Here is a 20,792-nt window from a genome sequence, read left to right as displayed (position 1 = left end):
ATTGCCGGACGGAGTGTTTATAACTAATATTCAATTAACTATTTCTTTTTTTTTTTTTTGGTACAAATTAACTATTCGCTAACGTACTTTTAACTTTTGTAATTTATATGTGTATATGGACAGAATGGAGTATTTGACTTTGAAATTAAGGCTGTGAACTCATAATCAATTTGATTATATTCGGGTTATTTTAATATTTGAATGAGACTATTGGTTATGCCAATGTGACTAAATCAAAGTGATAAGAATACCCACGCATCCGAATATATAATGCTGATGTCCAAATGTAAACGTATGTGTAAATGATTGTGCCTTAAAATCAACAATTTGGAGTTTATGGTGGTTGTGATTTGAATCAAAACCGAGAGTGATTTCGATCATGACAATTTTTTTGTCATTCTGGTTTTCTGTTTATGTGAATATGATTCGAATCACATGTGCTTTTACCTATAACTAGTGGTTTTATCATAATAACATTTGTGGCAACTCACAAAATTGAACCTTAGATAGATGCAACATGAAAAAACTAGGATTTTAGTGTTGAGAGCTATTGGGTGAGGTTCTATGATTAAGAATCTCATAGTACCAAAAAAGGGGATTATGCGAAAATATAACCCTAATGGTTGGTGTCTTTTGGAAGACAAGAATGAGACGTAAGGAGAGGGAACAAAAAGATAAATCCATGACACTTGTGTTGAGTGCTTTTTATGAGATTCTTGAGTGAGAGTCAACACCATCAAAGAGGAAATTCAAAAGACGTTTTGGATTGAGGGCTCTGTGGTGATCAAAATTGCTTCCATATTCACTTTTCACAACCTGAAAAATGTTGTATTTGGAAACTTTATCGATGTCAAATTTAGTAACCATGATGATCACTTGAAAAATGTGTTCCGTTGCCCCACGATGGATGCCACTTGTTGTGAATTCGACTACTTGTTCAAAACCAATAAAATAATACGTGGAGCAAATACCAATGACAACCAACAAAATAATGAAAAATAAATATTATAGAGACAAAAAAAAAAAGACTTAAATTTTCATGAAAAATAATGTTATTTAATTATATTTTTTGGAGATTTTTTTTTAAAACTAATGATTAAATCGACCCACTTAGTACCATAATTAAAGATTTTTTTTTCATGAAAAATAACATAATTGCCTAGTACTATAATTGATTTGAGTTGTTTATTCGGGTTTGACGTAAAGAATAAAGATTTTGACCCAACTCAAATCAATATAATATAATTTGATTGAGTCAAATATAAGACATAAAGTCCCCTTCATTTTTATAAGAAATAAAGTCCCCTGCATCTGCATGTATCATCAAAGCTGTTAATGGTCCATAGGGCCCGCGCTTACATAACATAAATAGCCTTCTCTACACCAAAAATGAATCATTGCAGCTTGTTTCCAAGCAATGCCATACTCTTGGAGCTCACAAGGTATACTTGTTTTCCTTTTTTCCTCTACTTTATTTTATAATATACTAGATTATAACATTGATCTTATGCTTGAGCATGATACTTGATCCTATTTCATTTTTATGGCATGAAAAATATGTCACAACAATATAAATATAATGCAACAAATGAAGGATTTCTTGCTAATATAGCTTTCAGGTTGACCTTTTTTTTGTATGGCTCATAGTTATTGATTTTGAAGTTGTTGAGTATGGCCTATAGTTATTGTTGAGTATGGCTTACTATTAATGTAAGTTGTACACTATAACTTTAATTTTTCACCGATAATACAAAGGAACTACAGCTGCTTTGTAGTCAGAGAAGTAGGCAAAATTGGCCGAACTTCGTTACCAAACATTGTGTGTTTAACTGTTTATTGTTTGCATTTATTATTTCTTTACTCTTCTGAACAGGCTTCTGTTCTATCAGAAGTAACTATAATTTTCTTTCCTAGAAGTTGTTTTTAAATCAATATATTTCATGAAAATTTGTGATTTTGATACAGGTGCACTTTCATGGATTTGTGGAGGAGAAGTAAACTTGTCTTCTTTTTGTGTTCAAAGATGCATAATAGATGGAGTGAACATTATCTTTTCCTGTGTTTTCTACCTATTTATGCTGATTACTTTAATTAGAAAACAACATTCACCCGACAACAATCGAAAGGATCGCGTTATGGTGGTTGCATCAATCTGTTGTTTTCTTACTTGCATCATGTATCTAGGCAATGTTTTGTACAATTTCATAGATCAAGATGGAAAAATAGATAACCTAAGTTGGGTAATTAGAGGACTAATTTGGAGCTCTTTTGCTGTTTCATTACTTATTCAAAAGAGTAAATGGATCTTGTGTCTAAGTTCTGTTTGGTGGATCTGTTTTTGTGCATTACTTTCCATATTGAACATTCAAGTTCTTAAGACAGTTCATAGTATTCCTGTGTTTGATTTGATTCCTTGGCTTGTAAGTTTCCTTCTTCTTTATTGTGCTTTCAGAAACTATAGTTACTTCACTTCAAAACATTCACAAAAGAGCACAATGTTTGAAGAACCATTGTTATGTGAAACTGAAAAGGAACCAATAGTCCAACAGCAACCAGGATTAAGCCATTCCAATTTCATAAGCAAATTAACATTTTCTTGGCTTGATCCTTTACTCTCTTTAGGTTATACAAAACCATTAGTTCTTACAGACATTCCTTCTTTGCCTAATGAAGACAAAGCTAACAATTGTTACCAAAAGTTTGTTGGCACAAGGGATTCCTTGTTAAGGAGAAGTAGCACAAACATTCCAAAGAATTTTCTTATTTTGGCAATGTCAAGAGCTTTTTTGAAAGAGAATATTTATATAGCAATATGTACATTAGTTAGGACTATCTGTGCAGCTGTTTCTCCTTTATTCGTATATGCTTTTGTAAACCACGCGAGCTGCGAATGCGACGAAGAAGAGTATTTTTATGAAGGTGTTACTTTATTAGGGTGCCTTGTGTTGGTCAAATTAGTTGAGTCAGTAACTGAAAGACAGTGGTACTTTGAATCAAGGAGGGCAGGAATGAGAATGAGATCCTCTTTAATGGTTGCAGTGTATGAAAAGCTATTGAACCTTTCGAGTTTTGGAAGGAAAAGGCACTCAAATGGTGAAATCGTGAATTTCATAGCTGTTGATGCATACAGAATGGGAGAGTTTTTGTACTGGTTTCATTCAGGATGGAGTTTTGTGTTGCAACTTTTGTTATCTATTTGTGTACTTTTTTGGATTGTTGGTCTTAGTGCAATTCCTGGATTGATTCTTCTTGTCATATTTGGAGTCTTTTTCAATATTCCATATGCAAAGAAGATAAAAAGTTGCAAGTCACAGGTGTTGATTTCACAGGATCAAAGACTCAGGTTAACTTCAGAGATTCTTAACAATATCAAAGTTATTAAACTACAAGGTTGGGAGGATAAGTTTATGAACATGATAGAGTCGATTCGCGATGTCGAGTTCAAATGGTTGGCTCAGACACAGTTCACTAAGGCTTTAGGATCTTTTCTTTACGTTTCTCCACCAATTATTGGTGCTGTTGTTTTAATAGCATGCTCTCTCTTTGGTACTGCTCCATTAAATGCTGCAACTATCTTCACTGTTCTTGCTATATTGAGAAGTGTGGCAGAACCTGTGAGGTTTATACCCGAAGCTGTTTCTGTTATTATTCAAGTTAAAGTCTCATTTGATAGGCTTAACATTTTTCTGTTTGATGATGAGATAAATACTTCCTACCAAAAGAAGAGCATTTATGTTTCAAAATCAGGTAAATGCATTGAGATAGAGGAAGCTGATTTCAGTTGGGATGAGGGATCAGTTACACCTACTTTGAGACAAATTAATTTCGGCATCAAACATGGTGAAAAAGTTGCAGTTTGTGGACCAGTTGGGGCTGGCAAGTCTTCTTTGCTTCATGCTATCCTTGGAGAAATGCCTAAAGTTTGTGGAACTGTGAGTATGAACCAAAAAAATCACTCTCTCCATTCCTTTTTAACCATCGATTTTGTATAAAAGTTGTGTTACATTTATTTGTTGATACATGTAAATAAACTTAAAACGACAACTAAAAACGAACGAGAGAGAATAATGTCTTGATGCAGTACTTTTATTTGATTAATTATATGTATCAACAATGTTGTTATCTTAATTATAATGTCGCTAAATGCAGCTTAATTTGCATGGTGAGGTAGCCTATGTTTCTCAAACATCATGGATACAAAGTGGAACAATTCGTGATAACATACTCTTTGGAAAATTAATGGAAAGGAACAGATATGAGAATGCAATAAAAGCATGTGCTTTGGACAAGGATATAGATGGTTTTAGCCATGGTGATCTTACAGAAATAGGACAGAGAGGACTTAACTTGAGTGGAGGGCAAAAGCAAAGAATTCAACTAGCTAGAGCAGTCTACAATGATGCTGATGTATATCTTCTTGATGACCCTTTTAGTGCAGTAGATGCACATACTGCTGCAATTCTATTTCATGTAAGAACAATAACTTGAAAGACTTGATGTTTTCGTAAAATGCACTTTTTTTTTGTTGCTGCATTCTATATAATTTTAACTTAAAATTTGGATTTCAGGATTGTGTCATGAGTGCTCTCAAAGAGAAAACAGTCATCCTAGTGACACATCAAGTAGAGTTTCTGACAGAAGTTGATAAAATTCTGGTAACATTTTCTGAATATGTTGATAAATAGCATTTTTTATTTATTTAAATAAATAAGAAAACATATATAACTTTGCTTTTTATAGGTTATGGAGGGTGGAGTTATTAATCAAGCAGGAAGCCATGAGGAATTGTCGACATCTGGAACAACCTTTGAACAACTTATGAATGCTCATAGAGATGCAATATCTGTAATAGGTACTACAAGTAGTCAAAACAAAGGAAAAAGTCAAGAAATAGAAAGAGTTAGTGATCCTGCTACTAAGAAAAACAACAATGATGAAATATGTGAGACAAGTATCGGCGGGCAACAACTTACTCAAGAAGAATATATAGAAATTGGAAGTTCTGGATGGGAACTGTACTTGGATTACATTATAATCTCCAAGGGAATGCTTCTTCAGTTTTTAAGCTTAATAGCATTGTTAGGTTTTGCTGCTTTTTCAGCTGGTGCATCTTATTGGATTGCTCTATCAAGTGAATTTCCAAGCATCACTAAAGGCTGGATGGTTGGAGTTTACACTGCAATGTCAATTCTTAGTGCTATTTTTGCTTACTTGAGGTCTGTATTGGTAGCCCATCTTGGACTAAAGGCTTCTAAAGAATTTTTCTCAGGTTTCACTTCTTCCATTTTCAATGCTCCCATGTCATTCTTTGATTCAACACCTGTTGGAAGAATTTTGACTAGAGTAAGTTGTATTGTTCATATATGTCTGCTAGATTAGACTAGGGAACTCAAATTGTATATGAATTTCAAACACTAAAATATAATTACAATTTACAGGCGTCATCAGATTTCAATACTTTGGATTTTGATCTGCCTTTTGCAACAGTCTATGTAGCACAAAGTGCAGTTCTTCTTATAACAGGAATCTTGATCATGAGCTCGGTTACATGGCAAGTTGTTATAGTTTCCATTCTAGCTGCAGTTACAGGATACTATATAAAGGTTGGTGCAATTTCTAGTCTAAGTGGTCAAGAGTTCGATCATGACTATTGCGTATAGAGAAAACTTAGTTGGGAGGTGATAATCCACCGTTTTTGTCCAACAGGTTCCCAAACGAAGATTAGCCACTGTTAAACGGCGGTGGATACTTTGTATCTATAACATGGTTATATATATAAAATAATATCAGTTTATGTGACAATAATTAACAATTCATCTGTTCCTTCTTTCTTGTCTAAAAGGAATACTATCAAGCCTCTGCAAGGGAGCTAGTAAGAATTAATGGAACAACAAAAGCACCAGTTGTGAGTTATACAACTGAGACATCAGCAGGAGTGGTCACAGTGAGAGCCTTTAAGATGATGGACAGATTCTTCAAAAATTTCCAACATCTAGTTGACACAGATGCTGCACTATTCTTGCATACCAATGCTGCTTTGGAGTGGTTACAATCAAGGATGGATATACTTCAAAATTTTATCCTTTTTACAGCAGCTTGTCTATTTGTGTTTCTTCCCATGGGATCAATTATTCCAGGTAACATTAAAACCATGATATATTATTCTACATTTTGTGACCATTTATGGTCTTTGGTTTTAGGCCCAAACTCTACATTTTGGTCTAACGCACTATTTGTATAAACAGCTTAAATAAACGCGTATAGCATAAATGTTTATCATTAAACTGTGTAGAAGTTATTTCTATAACAAAAAAAATAAAGTCACATTGTTTTCATATATGCTATAAGCTATTTTTCATAAGCTATCATAGAGTGCTTCTGTAAAAATAAGTTGAAAACAACTTGAGAACATGTTTGTCATAAGTTGTTACCACAATCTCTTCCAAATAGTTTCACAAGTTCTTGTGTTAGTAGATATACTCAAATAAGTCAATCCAAACAGGTCTTGATTAAGTTTAGAACTTATCTCTAGTCAACGTAGAACTTCGATTTTTTCCAATACACCTCTCACATCTCAGACCATTGGACCTATGCATGGGTAATACATGTAGCTCACTAACGAACTAAGATAAACTTCAATACTATCTTAAATTTCGAGCCTAATTTAATCTCGCAAAACCAACTCGTTAGATGAGGTTTGACCTAGTCTTTAAAATTTCATTTAGACATGTTTTTTATTCGGCGTGTGATTTGGATTTTTCCCAATATGCGGATTTATGGCAGGTTTTATAAAATCTTAACATGTTTACTATTTGTTTTTTCTGCTGCATTTAGGCCTTGTGGGACTTTCACTCTCTTATGCTTTGTCATTAACAAGATCCCAAATGTATTATACTACATGGTCTTGTAGCATATCAACCTTCATAATCTCTGTGGAAAGAATCAAGCAATTCATGCAGATACCACAAGAGCCTCCAAAATTATTGGAGGATAGAAGGCCACCATCTTCATGGCCTTCTAAGGGAAGGATAGAGTTCCATGATTTGATGGTAAACAATTCCTTAGCTTGTCACTTCATTCTTACTAAAGTAAACAACAATTTTGGTTCTTAAATATGCAAGACATTATCACAATTTTGATATATTCTTAGTACTTTTTGGAGAGTTTGATGAACCAATACATATCGTTATTTTTTCAGATTAGATACCGTCCAAATGCTCCATTAGTACTAAATGGAATCACATGTACTTTCAAAGAAGGAACCAGAGTAGGAGTTGTGGGAAGAACTGGGAGTGGGAAAACAACACTTTTAAGTGCATTGTTTCGTTTGGTGGAACCTACAAGTGGTGAAATACTTATAGATGGACTTAACATATGCTCAATTGGTCTTAAAGATTTAAGAATGAAGCTAAGTATCATCCCTCAAGAACCAATTCTTTTCAAGGGTAGTGTTAGAACCAACTTGGATCCACTAGACCAATTCTCAGATGATGAGATATGGAAGGTTTGATAATTGAAAATCCTTGATCATATTGATCCTTTTAGATTAATTTATTTAGTCCTTATATTATCATATTGTACTAGTAACATAATAAATTAATGGTTTTCATTTGTGTATAGGTTTTAGAGATGTGTCAACTCAAGGAGGTTTTATCTGGACTGCCACATCTTTTGGACTCATCAGGTTATATAGTTTCATTCATTTGCTAATATTCACTTAGTTTATTGTTAATAATAGCTAACATGATTAACTTTTGACAATGGTCAATGGCCAAGAAGAAGAAAACTATTTGAAACTTTCTTATGTAAATACTTATATACTATATGTTTATTTATGTGCAAATTTTGGTTAATATCAACAGTGAGTAATGAAGGGGAAAATTGGAGCATGGGCCAAAGACAATTGTTTTGCCTTGGAAGAGTCCTTCTTAAAAGAAATAAAATTCTAGTTTTGGATGAAGCTACTGCCTCTATTGATTCTGCCACAGATGCTATTCTACAAAAAATAATTAGACAAGAATTTGCAGAATGCACAGTTATAACTGTAGCTCATAGAGTTCCAACTGTTATTGACAGTGATATGGTCATGGTTCTTTCTTATGGTAAACTGTTTTTTCTTTTATGCACAATAATAGTAATAAGGATAGTTTTAATTTTATTTTATTATTGAGAACTTTATTTTTAAATACCAAAAAATTGGAAGTGCCAAGTAATAATCATGATAAACTCACATTCAAATAAAGTTAGTAAAAAGTAGAGAAAAGTGGGCAAAAACTAGAGTGCTAGAAACATTTAGTTATATATGTTTTTTTTATTTCTATCAAATTTAAAATATTTTTTAAAAGAAAAATTAGAAATATGTTGATTTTAGTGTTTGCAATTTATATACTACTTTTTTAGGCCTTACAAATATACAATTTGGGGTTTGAAAGCCTATATATTTATAGTTTTTCTAATTACATCCTGTTTAATCCTGGTTACACCTTAAAATGATAAAATTACCCTTTCATAAAATTTAAGTTTCAAAAAGCCTCTTCCTTTTTCTCGGTTACACCCCAAAACCCCTCTTTAGTTTAAGTAGGTCATGTAAACTTAGTTTAAGTAGGTCATGTAAATTGAGTTTAACTGTATATACTTAAACTCAATTTAAGTAAGTCATGTAAACTTAGTTTAAGTGGGTTATGTAAAATGAGTTTAAGTGTACATATTTAAACTCAGTTTAAGTGTACATCTAAAAGTTCAACCTTGCTCAATGATTCTACGTAATCTCAATTTAAGTATGTACATGTAAACTAAGTTTAAGTAAGTCATGTAAACTGAGTTTAAGGGTACATACTTAAACTCAGTTTAAGTAAGTCATGTAAAACTAAGTTTAAGTAGGTTACGTAAACTAAGTTTACATGAACCTACTTAAACTGAATTTAAGTTAACCTCAACAATGTAAAATTGAAACTGTTGTACAGTACAGTTGAACAAGAAGAAAATTGAAACTAGCATTATTGAAAAAGAAGAAGAAATTCGCAATCGAGTATGGATGAAAAATATTTTGATTCACTCTTTAATCTTCCATAATAGAGATTGATTGAACATCAGGTTTGATTGATCGTTTCAGGGTGAAAGAGAGTGGAATTTTATAGTGACAGTGAATGAAATCAAGATATTAAGATAATTTATATAAAAGGGCAATTTTGATATTTTTAAAAACTTTTAAGAAAATTTAGGTATAACCAAAAATATATGGGGTGTAAATAGAAAAACTCATACATTTATTGCAGGGCCAAAGTTGCTGTAATAAATTTGTATTCTATATAGGCTAAAAATATATTTAATTTAAATACAAATAACATTTTTATATGCTTGAAATTTTGCTTGGTTCGAGGAGAGCCTAGCTTGTTGATACAATTTAACAATAAAAATTGTTTGATTGATTCATGTATATACATTGTGATTGTAGGAAAACTGGTTGAATATGATGAACCTTCAAAACTGATGGAGGACAATTCTTCTTCATTCTCCAAGCTTGTAGCTGAATACTGGTCCAGCTGCAGGGGAAACTCCTTATAAAAAAAATAATCAAAACTCTTTCTAAATATTCTCTCTGGTTTATCATATTCTAGTGTGTGTGTGTATTGCTTTTATGTTTTTTTTTTTCTTTATTGAAAATGACATATGTAAAGTAAACAAATAAATAAAATAATTAGCAATCATCTTTTCTTATAATCATTATTTTATAGGTGAATATTGCGCGCCTGTAACTAATTGACCAATTATTTCAAAAAAGAAAAACATAATTGATCAATTACTAAACGAGTTGAACCAAAATGAGTTTTGAACAATATCTCGGAAGTCTTGATTATATCAATGTATAAAGGAGCAATTGGATATGCTAACGTGTGTTCAAGTATGCGTAACCATAAAATTAAATTCTGACTCTCAAAGTCAAGATTTAGTTCTAAAACATAAGACTCTGAGCATATATGAAATCATCTGAAGCAAAAGAGAAGCTTATAAAACTTGGAACAAGATTTGAAGAAAGATCAACTAGAAAGTCAACGTTATGATCAGAAGATGTTTTTCTCTCAGAAGCATATGAAGAATGAAGCATCTAAAACAATAAAGACTCTGAAGGATGAAACATCTGAATGTGACGTCAGAAGCTGAAGACTCTAACTCAGTTTGTCGTCTTCTGAAGAATGTCACTACTAAACTCAGAGTAGTACAATTTGTCTTCTTCTGACCACGCCAAAGCTGTATATGTTATTCATTTAAGCCAGTGCTTAGATAAAACCTACAAATATGTCAATATTAAGGTGATTGGAGTATGGGTGGCTTCCTATCTCTAACATTGAAAACGCCAAAGTCATTGAACTAATATGTAGTGAATCGAAGATAATTTTTTAATCTAAATTGAACGAACATTGTAACAATACGGTAATCAAAATAACGTCGACGAAAAAACAACACGTCACAATAGGGCGACGAAAACACGAAGAAGGGGAAACACAAACACACACACAGATATATATATATATATATATATATATATATATATATATATATATATATATATATATATATGGGGTTTGCTAACTTAACTTACGCAGCGTGACTTAAGTCATGCATGGTGTTTTCGGAAGTTTGATTGGGAGCGAGCAATTTTTTATGGACCATTACTTTTCCCACCCTATGCCTTTCCCCGCGCGCCCTATTTTTTCCCAAAATACCCTTGGTCCGGATTATATAATCCGGAACCACTCCTGAATATACATTCTGGAAAGTTTTATGGATTTTGGCACTTCATCATGCTGATGGATGAAGATGTAAGTTATGAATAAATGGATCCGGATTATATAATCTGAACGCTTTCGAGAATTTTTGGATTATAAAATCCGAAAGGTGTAAATCACCCGTTGAAAGTCAACAAAAGGGGGTAGTGAATGATGGTTCCGGATTATATAATCTGGAATCTCATAAATCTGTCCGGAATTTATAATCAGGAATGCATCAGTACAGAGGCAGAAGCAGTCTGTTTTTGTTGAGCCTCTGTTTTGGCGCATTTTGCTTGCTTCCAAACAGACATATCATGCCGCTGACATGTTCTAACAGTAAATCGAAGTTATAATCATCAACAAAATATAATTTTGCAAACATAAAATTAATCAAACGTAATTAAAAATTATCCAAGATTACATAACATTAAAAATTATCCAAATGTTCGATCACCAAAAATTATCCAAGATGTTCAAACATTAAAAGTAAATAATATACAATCAATCCCTAATAACTACACCCCAGCACCTCTGCCACCCTTAGTAGCTCCCCGGCGACGGTAAACTTTTCCATCATGCACCTCTTTCAACGCATCCTCCAAATGCTGCTATTCCTCAGTCCCTTTCGGCACGAGACCACTTCTCATCACAACATAGATGTGGTCTCTGATGCGGCTCATCCTTCTGCTAAGTTGTAGGTATGCAAGGTCTCCATCCTTCTGAGCAGCCCGCGCATCAAGGATCTCACGCTCTGGTGGCCTCGGCACAGGTAGCGGCATGTCATGAAGAATCATGCGTGGATGGGAATGTCGATAAAACCATTCGATATATCCATTTTCTGCCTCCACACCATGAACTACAGGCTCTCCCAATTGCTGAGGTGTCAGCGCATAATCAAGTGCACGGCGAATGCGGTTTGTGATCTCCGCCAAATTAACATCATCAGCTGCACTCTCAACCGGATGTCTTGGTATGGTCTGAACTCACCCAAACTGACGAAGCACACTCTCCGGCAGATATCTCACCATGCGCTCTCCGAATCTCAGTCATCCAGAGTAAAGGCTGACCCGCTCAAACTGACGTGCCTGACGGTGCACTCCATATGGGGTCATGACAACCCTCGTCAAATCCAGCGCATGGAGATAGTTTCTGTAGTTGTCCACTGTTCCTAAACCAGACAATGGTAAAAAAAGCATCGCGCGTGGATACTGATTCTCTACATACTTTTCCCAGACATCCTTGCTTCCCATACCTTGGAAATGATGAAACACTCAAGCCTGCACCAAAGACAACCACATATAAATATACAAACCATATACACTTACATTGTAAAAAATAAAACATAGTTTTTAATTTATACTTGCAACAAAGTCAGGTATCCTGCCACCTGACTGCAGTTCCAACGTGCAGCATTGTTGAGCTTCTTATACAAGTGAGCTAGTGCCGCAGCTCCCCATGAAAAACCAGAAACAAGATCGAGGTCTCTGAAGTACTTCAGGTATACAACATCCACAGCCCACTAGCTCTTGTCAGTGAAGATTGTGATCCCCACCAAGTACAACAAATATATGCGGACAGCCTGGTCCCGTAACCTCTCCAACTCCTCAGTCACACCATACTCCGCCATCAAATCCCTCTACTCCTTCAAACGCTCCTTGAAGATCTCCTCCAAGTAGCCAAATCGGCAATGTGCACCTTTGGTCATTTTGACCTCTTTACGAGCATCAAACGTACTAGACCCCAAGTACGTCTCCATCAATCCCACTACCTGGCCCCGTGATATGGACCCGTGGGACAGGAGCATGCCGTCAATGGGGATATACAGCAGAGAGGCCACATTGTCAAGTGTGACTGTCATTTCCCCAAACGGAAGCTGGAAGTCTCCTTGTGCCATGTAACACCCCGTTTTCCCAACGTAAAAATTTCATTTAATTAATCAGAGTAATTCACATAAACAAATTGTCACACTTCTTTTCTTAAAATCATAAACGGAATAATTAACTAATTATCCTTCAAAATTCAATAACATAATATTTAATACTTCGCAGCGGAATTTATTCGAACATCTAAAAATAATTTTGGCACGAAGGCCTCATCAAAGTATCTCATAAAAATTCAATTAACAACTTAATCATGTAAATTCATAAGCAATACGTAAGGAATAGAAAAGCATGCAACAAAGTTCTCATCCCGTTACGTATCAGAGCACCTAAAGACACACATGAGAGATAATCCACTCACGACAGCAATCTAACAGCAACTTAAACTCGATCACCTGCAAGTTACTCATACGAAGAGCAACATTTTCAAACAGAATGGGTGAGATTTCACAAAACAATAATATCAAGCATATAATTCATTAATTATATTTAACAACATAAATAACTTCATCTATTAGTAATAATAATCCTTTATGTAATGATTCTTAATAACTCAACCAACTTCTAATTATCATTAACTTCATATTCATCACATTATAAACTTCATCATATAGCACATAATAACCAAATCATAACCAACATAGATCATCACATCATAAATATCATCTTTAACACACAACGTAATCATCATCTCATAATAACTTCGACCACACAACATAATCATCACTTAATAATAATAATCATATACAACACAACATAATCATCACTTAATCATAATATAACAACAACATATTTATCATCTTATAATAATATAACAACAACATATTCATCATCTCATCATAATATAACAACACATATTTATCATCTCATAATAACTTAAACAACAACGATTAATAAATATTAATACTTCACTTAGTTCTTTATTAACAACTCATTAACAAATGACAACTTAACGATAACGACCACACAACTTCAACTTCTTAATCATGCATGTGGTACCAACCAGGGCATCAAGCCCCCAACATATTGAGCGTAAATAGGCTCACAGAGCATCAAGCCCTCTCCCTTCACATATTATGTATAAATATACATTACAGAGCATCAAGCCCTCACCCAACGTAAATGAGTATGCAATGGACTCAACATCTTAACAACTTAACAACTTAGACATCTCTTATGACTCCAATAATTTGGATCAACATCTTACAACTTAAACCAACATTAGCATCTTAATGATATTAATACATCACATCGACAAGGCAACACCATCAAATAATTTACAGCAAGTCAACATCAACAATAATCATCTAATACAACCATTACAACTTCATATCAACATGTTTCACAATATATAAATATTCTCACATTAATCATCAAAGTAAATCATATATTCTCCACATAAGGCATATGAATATTTCACATAACCAACAACAGCAACATAGGCAACACTTAAACACCTCAAGATATAACAACATCAAATAATAATCAACATCTTAAAACATCATATATACATATAACACTTCATCAATCATGAACAATATCGTATTCACAACATATACATACATATACTAATTCATCAATCATAAACAACATCATACTCATAAACATATACATTCATATAACACTTCATCAATCATGAACAATATCGTATTCACAAACATATACATACATATACTAATTCATCAATCATATTCAATTATTTATTGTGACCTACGTGCAATAATTTGACCATAACTCAAGTTCTATAAATTCTTTTGAAGTCAAACCAACGGCATTAGAAAGCTAACATCCATACCTACAACTTTCATGTTTACACCTAAGATCAATTTTGTACCAATCAATACCAGTTTCCATTTCAAATTCGGACAAAGTTGTGCTGAAATTCATAAAAAATCATTGTGACCTACGTGCAGTAATTTGACCATAACTCAAGTTCTATAAATCGTTTTGACGTCAGACCAATGGCATTAGAAAGCTAACATCCATACCCACAACTTTCGTATTTACACCTAAGACCAGTTAGGTACCAATCAGTACGAGCTTTCATTTCAAATTCGGACAAAGTTGTGTTGAAATTCATAAAAATTCACTGTGATCTACATGCAGTAATTTGACCATAACTCAAGTTCTATAAATCGTTTTGACGTCAGACCAACGACATTAGAAAGCTAACATCCATACCTACAACTTTCGTGTTTACACCTAAGACCAATTTTGTACCACTCAATACCAGATTTCATTTCAAATTCGGGGCAAAGATGAAAAGAAAAATCAGAAAAAGCAACCTATATTATTCAACTTCACTTTCATTCAAAATCATCACAATCATCACTCTTAACCCTAATTTTCAAATTCTCAAAAATAAACCTACAACATGTTAAATACAATTTTCAGAATCATAGACTCAAGATTATTGAATGTTAGTCTCACCCTTACCTTAAGAAATCGATTGCAAGGTTCTCTTCTCGTTCCTCCTCTTCTCTAGGTTTTCTCCCTTTTTCTCCAAAAACTGGTTGTACGTGAAAAACTATTCTAACTTCTCACTTTTCTCTTTTTATAACCTTAACCTACCTATTTTCTCTAAACTCCACTTATTCTCTTAAACTCTTCTAAATTCCCAAATCAGCCCTCAAAGTCTCAATATTCTATTTTAATATATATATATATATATATATATATATATATACATATATATATATATAACATACTTCTACATCAAATAACAAATATATTTCTACACTAGATAATATAATATATTTCTACATCAAATAACATATATATTATACTAACAAATAACATAATGGCTTAAATATCATTTTCGTTCCTGTAATTTGGGCCCGTTTTGATTTTCGTCCTTGTAAAAAAAAAAATTGAAAAATATCCCTGTAAAATTTTTTTTGTTTGAAAAAGGTCCCTGGCCCCACATTTTTGATGATATGGCATGGGTTTTGCCACGTGGCAGTTGCTGACTGTGCAACTTCTGCCACGTGATTAAAAAATTAAAATTATTTTTAAAGTTTTGAAAATTATTTTTTTAAATTAAAAAAATATGAAAATAAATTCAAAAATCATTTAAAAAAATCGAAAAAAAACTGTTAAAATTAAATTTTCGACCATTAATTTTTTTTAATTTGAAAATTATATAATTTTCTTCATATTTTAAAAAAAAATTAAAAAAATCATTTCATTTTTTTTCAGATTTTATAATTTAAAAAAAAAAAAATTTGAAAATTATATGATAAAAATAATTTCAGAAAATTATTTTAATTTTTTAAAATTTTAAAAACAATTTTTAGAATTTATAAATTATTTTTAAAAATTTAATATTATGTGGCATGCCACGTCAGCGCCACGTGGCATAAGTTGCACAGTCAGCAACTCCCACGTGGCAAAAACCATGCCATATCATCAAAAATGTGGGGTTATGGACCTTTTTCAAACAAAAATAAGTTTACAGGGATGTAATTCAAAGTTTTTTTTTACAGGGACGAAATTCAAAACCGACCCAAATTACAGGGACTAATATCATATTTAAGCCTAATATAATATCTCTACACCAAATAATATATATTATAATATAATATGCTACTAAAACACCAACCTATAACACAAAAATAACACACATCATCATAAATCAAATAAATTATTCAAAAAGACTCTAAACTCAATAAAATAATCAAATAAACAAATAATTCAAAGAGGGCGTTACATACCACCTCTCCACAAAGGCACAAATCAGACCATGGTCAATCATGTTGTAGCTGGTGTCCTGGAGCCAACCAAGGCCGGTGCCCTGTAATTTGTTCTCCCACCATCGTGCAGCCATGATAGGTCTGGTGTCATTATCATGCATCGCTTCTATCTTCTTTCCGTTGTTGATGCATTTTAATTTTCCACGCCAATGAAAGTAATTAAAATTAATAAAGTGAGTTTAAACTCATGGCTTCACAAACAGATTTAACATTACATAAACACGCAGTTTCACAAATATCAACATATTTTTAAAGTGAGTTTAACATTGATAAATACCTCGCCATCACCCGCCTTCCTGGCCACGTGCACATGGTACTTCCAAAGCACGTCAGTCTCGTGTGGGCCACCGGGATAGTCATCTAGTGGCTCAGGGTCCACCACCTTCTCCTTCTTCTTTCGCCTTTGTCGTGGCTCGGCATCTTCCATCTCCTCGTCCATAGCTTGCAACTCCTCCTCAAGCTCCTGCTCGTCCATATGTTGCAAGCCCACATCAGGCTGCTCTTGCTGCAAGTCCATATACTCTTGCTGCTCCGGCTGATGCTCGACATCAGCACGACGTCCTCTAGCACCCCGACGCCTCGGAGGAACACCACCTTCATCCTCCAGTTGTTGCCTACGTGCTCTCCAACGGGAAGCATGCCCTGCCTTCCTTACGCACCGAGTATTAGATGTTGAACCTTCTGTAACATTCAAATTAGGGTAATCAAACATCACAATCAAACAACACAAAACAGAAGCAAAAAAATGTTTTGGGTTTGTCCGGATTTCGAATTCCGGAAATCAACAATCTAGTCCGGAAACACAAATCCGGATTGCATCCAACCAGAATTCCAAAAAAAAAAAAACGACCAAATTAAGCATGCAAATGTACAGAAATCGAACTTACCTTCCATGATGTTTGACAAGGGTTGAAATACGGTGCTTTTGAGCAACAAAACTCCAAATTTGGACAAGATTTGTGGGGTTCGAAATTTGGGATAATGTAGAGAGAGTGAATGGTGAAAGTGAAACTGTAAAAATGGGGGGTGAAGTTCCTTTTATACTTCGCAGTTGTCCAAATTTCATATTCCGGAATACGCATTCATGTTCTGCATTTTATAATCCGAAAGGCATTTTCATAATTTGCATAGGGCGTGCGAGAAGGCCATAGGATGGGAAAATTAATAGTCTTTTTTATGGGAGCAATTTTTGATAATCACGTGGACTTAGTGCCAAAGTCAGTGTTAGTTTAGAGGCCCAACTCTACAATATTGTATAGATGCTGCTATCAACAACTCTAATTTTGCTAATATACCCTATATGGTGTGTTTTCATTTATTTATCTAAAACTCATGCTCAAAAGTTCATGACCCATGCGGTGCTATAAACACTAGACCATCGACCCGTGCTCCGCAAGGGTCCTACCAGCTTACACATGCACGTTTAAAGTTTCGATTATTAGTCCCTTCCTATATTAATAAGTCAATTGGTTATAACTGAATCAATGTAAGTAATATTTATAAAATTCCAATTACGATAAATATTAGTCGCATAATGGTGACTTCAGTAATATAATTTGTTGCTACCATTGGAATTCAATAAATCAAAATATCGTACAAAAATCATTGATTTTTAGCACAACTTATCTTACATTACGAAATACTTTTGGATATACTACATTTGAAGTCACATTGGCATCTTGAACATTTTCATCCATTGTAAGCATCTTCAATCCATCTCTGGAGGTAACTCTTGATATTGCAACATATAACCGACCATGTGAAAACACATGAATTGACAAATATATCTCAACAGTCTGTCCTTGACTTTTGTTAATAGTCATTGCGAAAGAAACAACTATCGGAAACTGTCTCCGTTGAAATTTGAAAGGTATCATGACATCAGAAGGAGTAAGAGATAATCTTAGTATAAAAAAATTTCTTGCATATATTGCTTCGAAATATGACCTTTCCTTCAAGCATAAATTTACCAATTCTAGTTATGATTAGTCTTGTGCCATTGCATAATCCTGATCTTTGATCTATATTCCTTAATAACATCACTGGAACACCAACCTTTAACCCGAGTTTGTGATTTGGAAGACCAGGTGTATTAATTGTGTTAAGAAATTAAGGAGTGTGGACAACATCAATTGCATCGCCATTCGGGTTTGTTGATAACGACGAATCATAACTCAGATACATTTTTGCTTCGCCTGGAATCAAATCCAACATATAATCGTTTATTTGTTTGACAATTGAATTCTTTGGAGTTAATATGGTCTTGTCTTGAAAATAAGCTATATCAGTCATGCAATGTCAATTAAACTTCTCTAAATAGCGGGAAAAAGAGCATTGTAAATTAAGTGCATCAATAAACAATAAAAACACAGAAACTAACAAACAACAATATCATATGACCTTAGTATGTGAATCGATCTAAAGAAATTTATTACTTAAAAAAAAACACGTCAATTAAACTTTTTCTAAACAACGGCAAAAAAAGAGCAATGTAAAGGAAGTGCATCAATAAACAAAAAAACTACAGAAACTAATGGAGAGCATTAACATATGACCTTTATATGTGAATCAATCTAAATAAATTTCCTACTTTAAAAAATAATAAAAACATGCAAGGTCAATTAAACTTGTCTAAATAGCGGCAAAAAGAGTGTTGTAAACAAAGTGAGGTATAAGAAAATACATCAAAGAAACAAACAATCATCAATATCATATGATCTAAATATGTGAATAATATAAAGAAATTTCCTACTTTAAAAAATATTGTCAACATATAGGCTCACACTTTTCATATGCCATAACAAATGTAGAAAAAAAACCAACACATACACCAGAACATAAAACCTCGTCGTAGCTATGACAGAAATGGTATGCTTCAATAACAACATGCTTAAATGAAATGGATGTCACCTTTCAAACAATGAAGTACAAGTAGAGTTTCAAACTCACGGTAAGACATGGTAGTATGCTGCTTATTCTGGCAAGACAAAAGGATTGAATGAGGGTGGCAAGATTTATATGCATGTGGCCTCTATATATAGAGAGCCAGCTGAAGCTTTGAGAAGTTTAAACATTAATATGAAGTATTAAGTTGAGTAGTTGGCAGCACAAAGGAGACTTTAATGATGACATGTCCACACTTGGGAGGGAAATTCAAATTTGAAAACTTGAAATCAGCATTAAATTATGATACCAAAGCTTGCATAGCACACCAAGGAGACTTTAATGATGGCATGCCCACACCTGGGAGGGAAATTCAAATTTGAAAAAACTTGAAATTAGCATTAAATGCAGCATTAAATGATGGTATCAAAGCTTGCATAACACACCTATGAGATGTGTTTGGGAGGGAAAATACAAAAGCAATTAGGGTTAAGCATTTGCTTGACCTAATTGACTTTTATAATAAGTACTAGCATTTTGACCCGTGCACGCACGGGTCCTATCGACTATAATAAACATCAATAAATCATCTTATATATTTTCATTTTAGTTTAAATCCTCTGATTATTGGGGATAACAGACATTGATACTTTAGAGTTCGGCTGAGGTAAGTAAAATGAACACATTGCCAAAGGTGCTTTTCCTGATCAAGATAATTAGAAAGAGTCAATAAGAGAGATTGTGCCCGTTTGTTTTAGATATGAAAAAAAATAGATTTTTCTTTGTATTTTTAAAAATGAAATTTTTGAAAAATTACTTAAAAATAGTAGAAGTTATTTCATACTCATTTGGTATATGTTGAAAAAGAAATTTTGACGTTCACTAATGTAAAAATCACACATTTTTTGGAAAAGAGATCTTATCTTATATCATCGTTCGAAATTTTACATCGTAAGAATCACAATTTTTTATTTAAAAATGACATATTTTAAAAATGATATTTACGAAAATCTATTTGTTATAGTTTTTTTTAGTGATTTTTTTCAAAATTTTAATAACAAAATGATGAAATACTTAGAATTGCATTTAAGGGTAAGTTATTCAAACGAATTTTTCATTTAAAGCTTTTCTTAAAAAAAAAATTATAACAAAAACACATTACACTACAAAAATTCACTTTTTTTTTTAAATCTACAACAAACGTGCCATACGCACAAACACGTTTCAAACTCTCTTTCTTATGTTTGTATGCTTACGGCTTTTATTTAGAAACGGAAATAATAGAAATAGAAATTTTTCAAGCAACCATATTTAATTTTTAACTTGTTGTATATATTTTGCTACAAACAAATTAAACAGGTTATGTGTATTGATTGACTTCACCCGTTGATGTAAATTACCTTAACCATATATTAACAATATAATTAAGACCAATCATAGTTATTAATTCAATTTTTTGTTACATGTTATTAATTCAAATTAATGTACAATAAATTACTCACATAAAA

General features: G+C 33.1%; 1 protein-coding gene and 1 long non-coding RNA gene across 2 annotated transcripts; one reads left to right on the top strand and one right to left on the bottom strand.

Annotated features, from left to right (window-relative positions):
• The first annotated feature begins 1,340 nt into the window (after positions 1-1,340).
• On the top strand, positions 1,341-9,713 carry LOC25500431 (ABC transporter C family member 8). Its single transcript, XM_013588844.3, has 12 exons — positions 1,341-1,442; positions 1,966-3,932; positions 4,150-4,470; positions 4,569-4,655; positions 4,741-5,343; positions 5,439-5,603; positions 5,843-6,137; positions 6,835-7,049; positions 7,199-7,504; positions 7,621-7,684; positions 7,863-8,102; positions 9,455-9,713. The coding sequence occupies exons 1-12, from the start codon at positions 1,418-1,420 to the stop codon at positions 9,562-9,564; spliced, it is 4,398 nt and encodes a 1,465-aa protein (XP_013444298.1). The 5' UTR covers positions 1,341-1,417; the 3' UTR covers positions 9,565-9,713.
• Positions 9,330-19,440, bottom strand: LOC120577713 (uncharacterized). Its single transcript, XR_005643670.1, has 2 exons — positions 19,312-19,440; positions 9,330-9,542 (listed from the first exon to the last, which is right to left on the bottom strand). It is a non-coding gene; the product is annotated as an uncharacterized lncRNA (long non-coding RNA).
• Positions 19,441-20,792: the final 1,352 nt, after the last annotated feature.

This window comes from Medicago truncatula, chromosome 8 (genome assembly GCF_003473485.1).
Source record: "Medicago truncatula cultivar Jemalong A17 chromosome 8, MtrunA17r5.0-ANR, whole genome shotgun sequence".
Classification (NCBI taxonomy): Eukaryota; Viridiplantae; Streptophyta; class Magnoliopsida; order Fabales; family Fabaceae; genus Medicago; species Medicago truncatula.
This window is presented reverse-complemented; position numbering and strand designations above follow the sequence as displayed.

Excerpts from the sequence above, each read along its gene's own strand:
- LOC25500431 (XM_013588844.3), top strand. The coding sequence starts at position 1,418 with ATGCCATACTCTTGGAGCTCACAAG. Across the intron at positions 6,138-6,834 it reads CATGGGATCAATTATTCCAG|GCCTTGTGGGACTTTCACTC; the intron begins GTAACATTAAAA and ends TGCTGCATTTAG. Across the intron at positions 7,685-7,862 it reads ACATCTTTTGGACTCATCAG|TGAGTAATGAAGGGGAAAAT; the intron begins GTTATATAGTTT and ends TAATATCAACAG.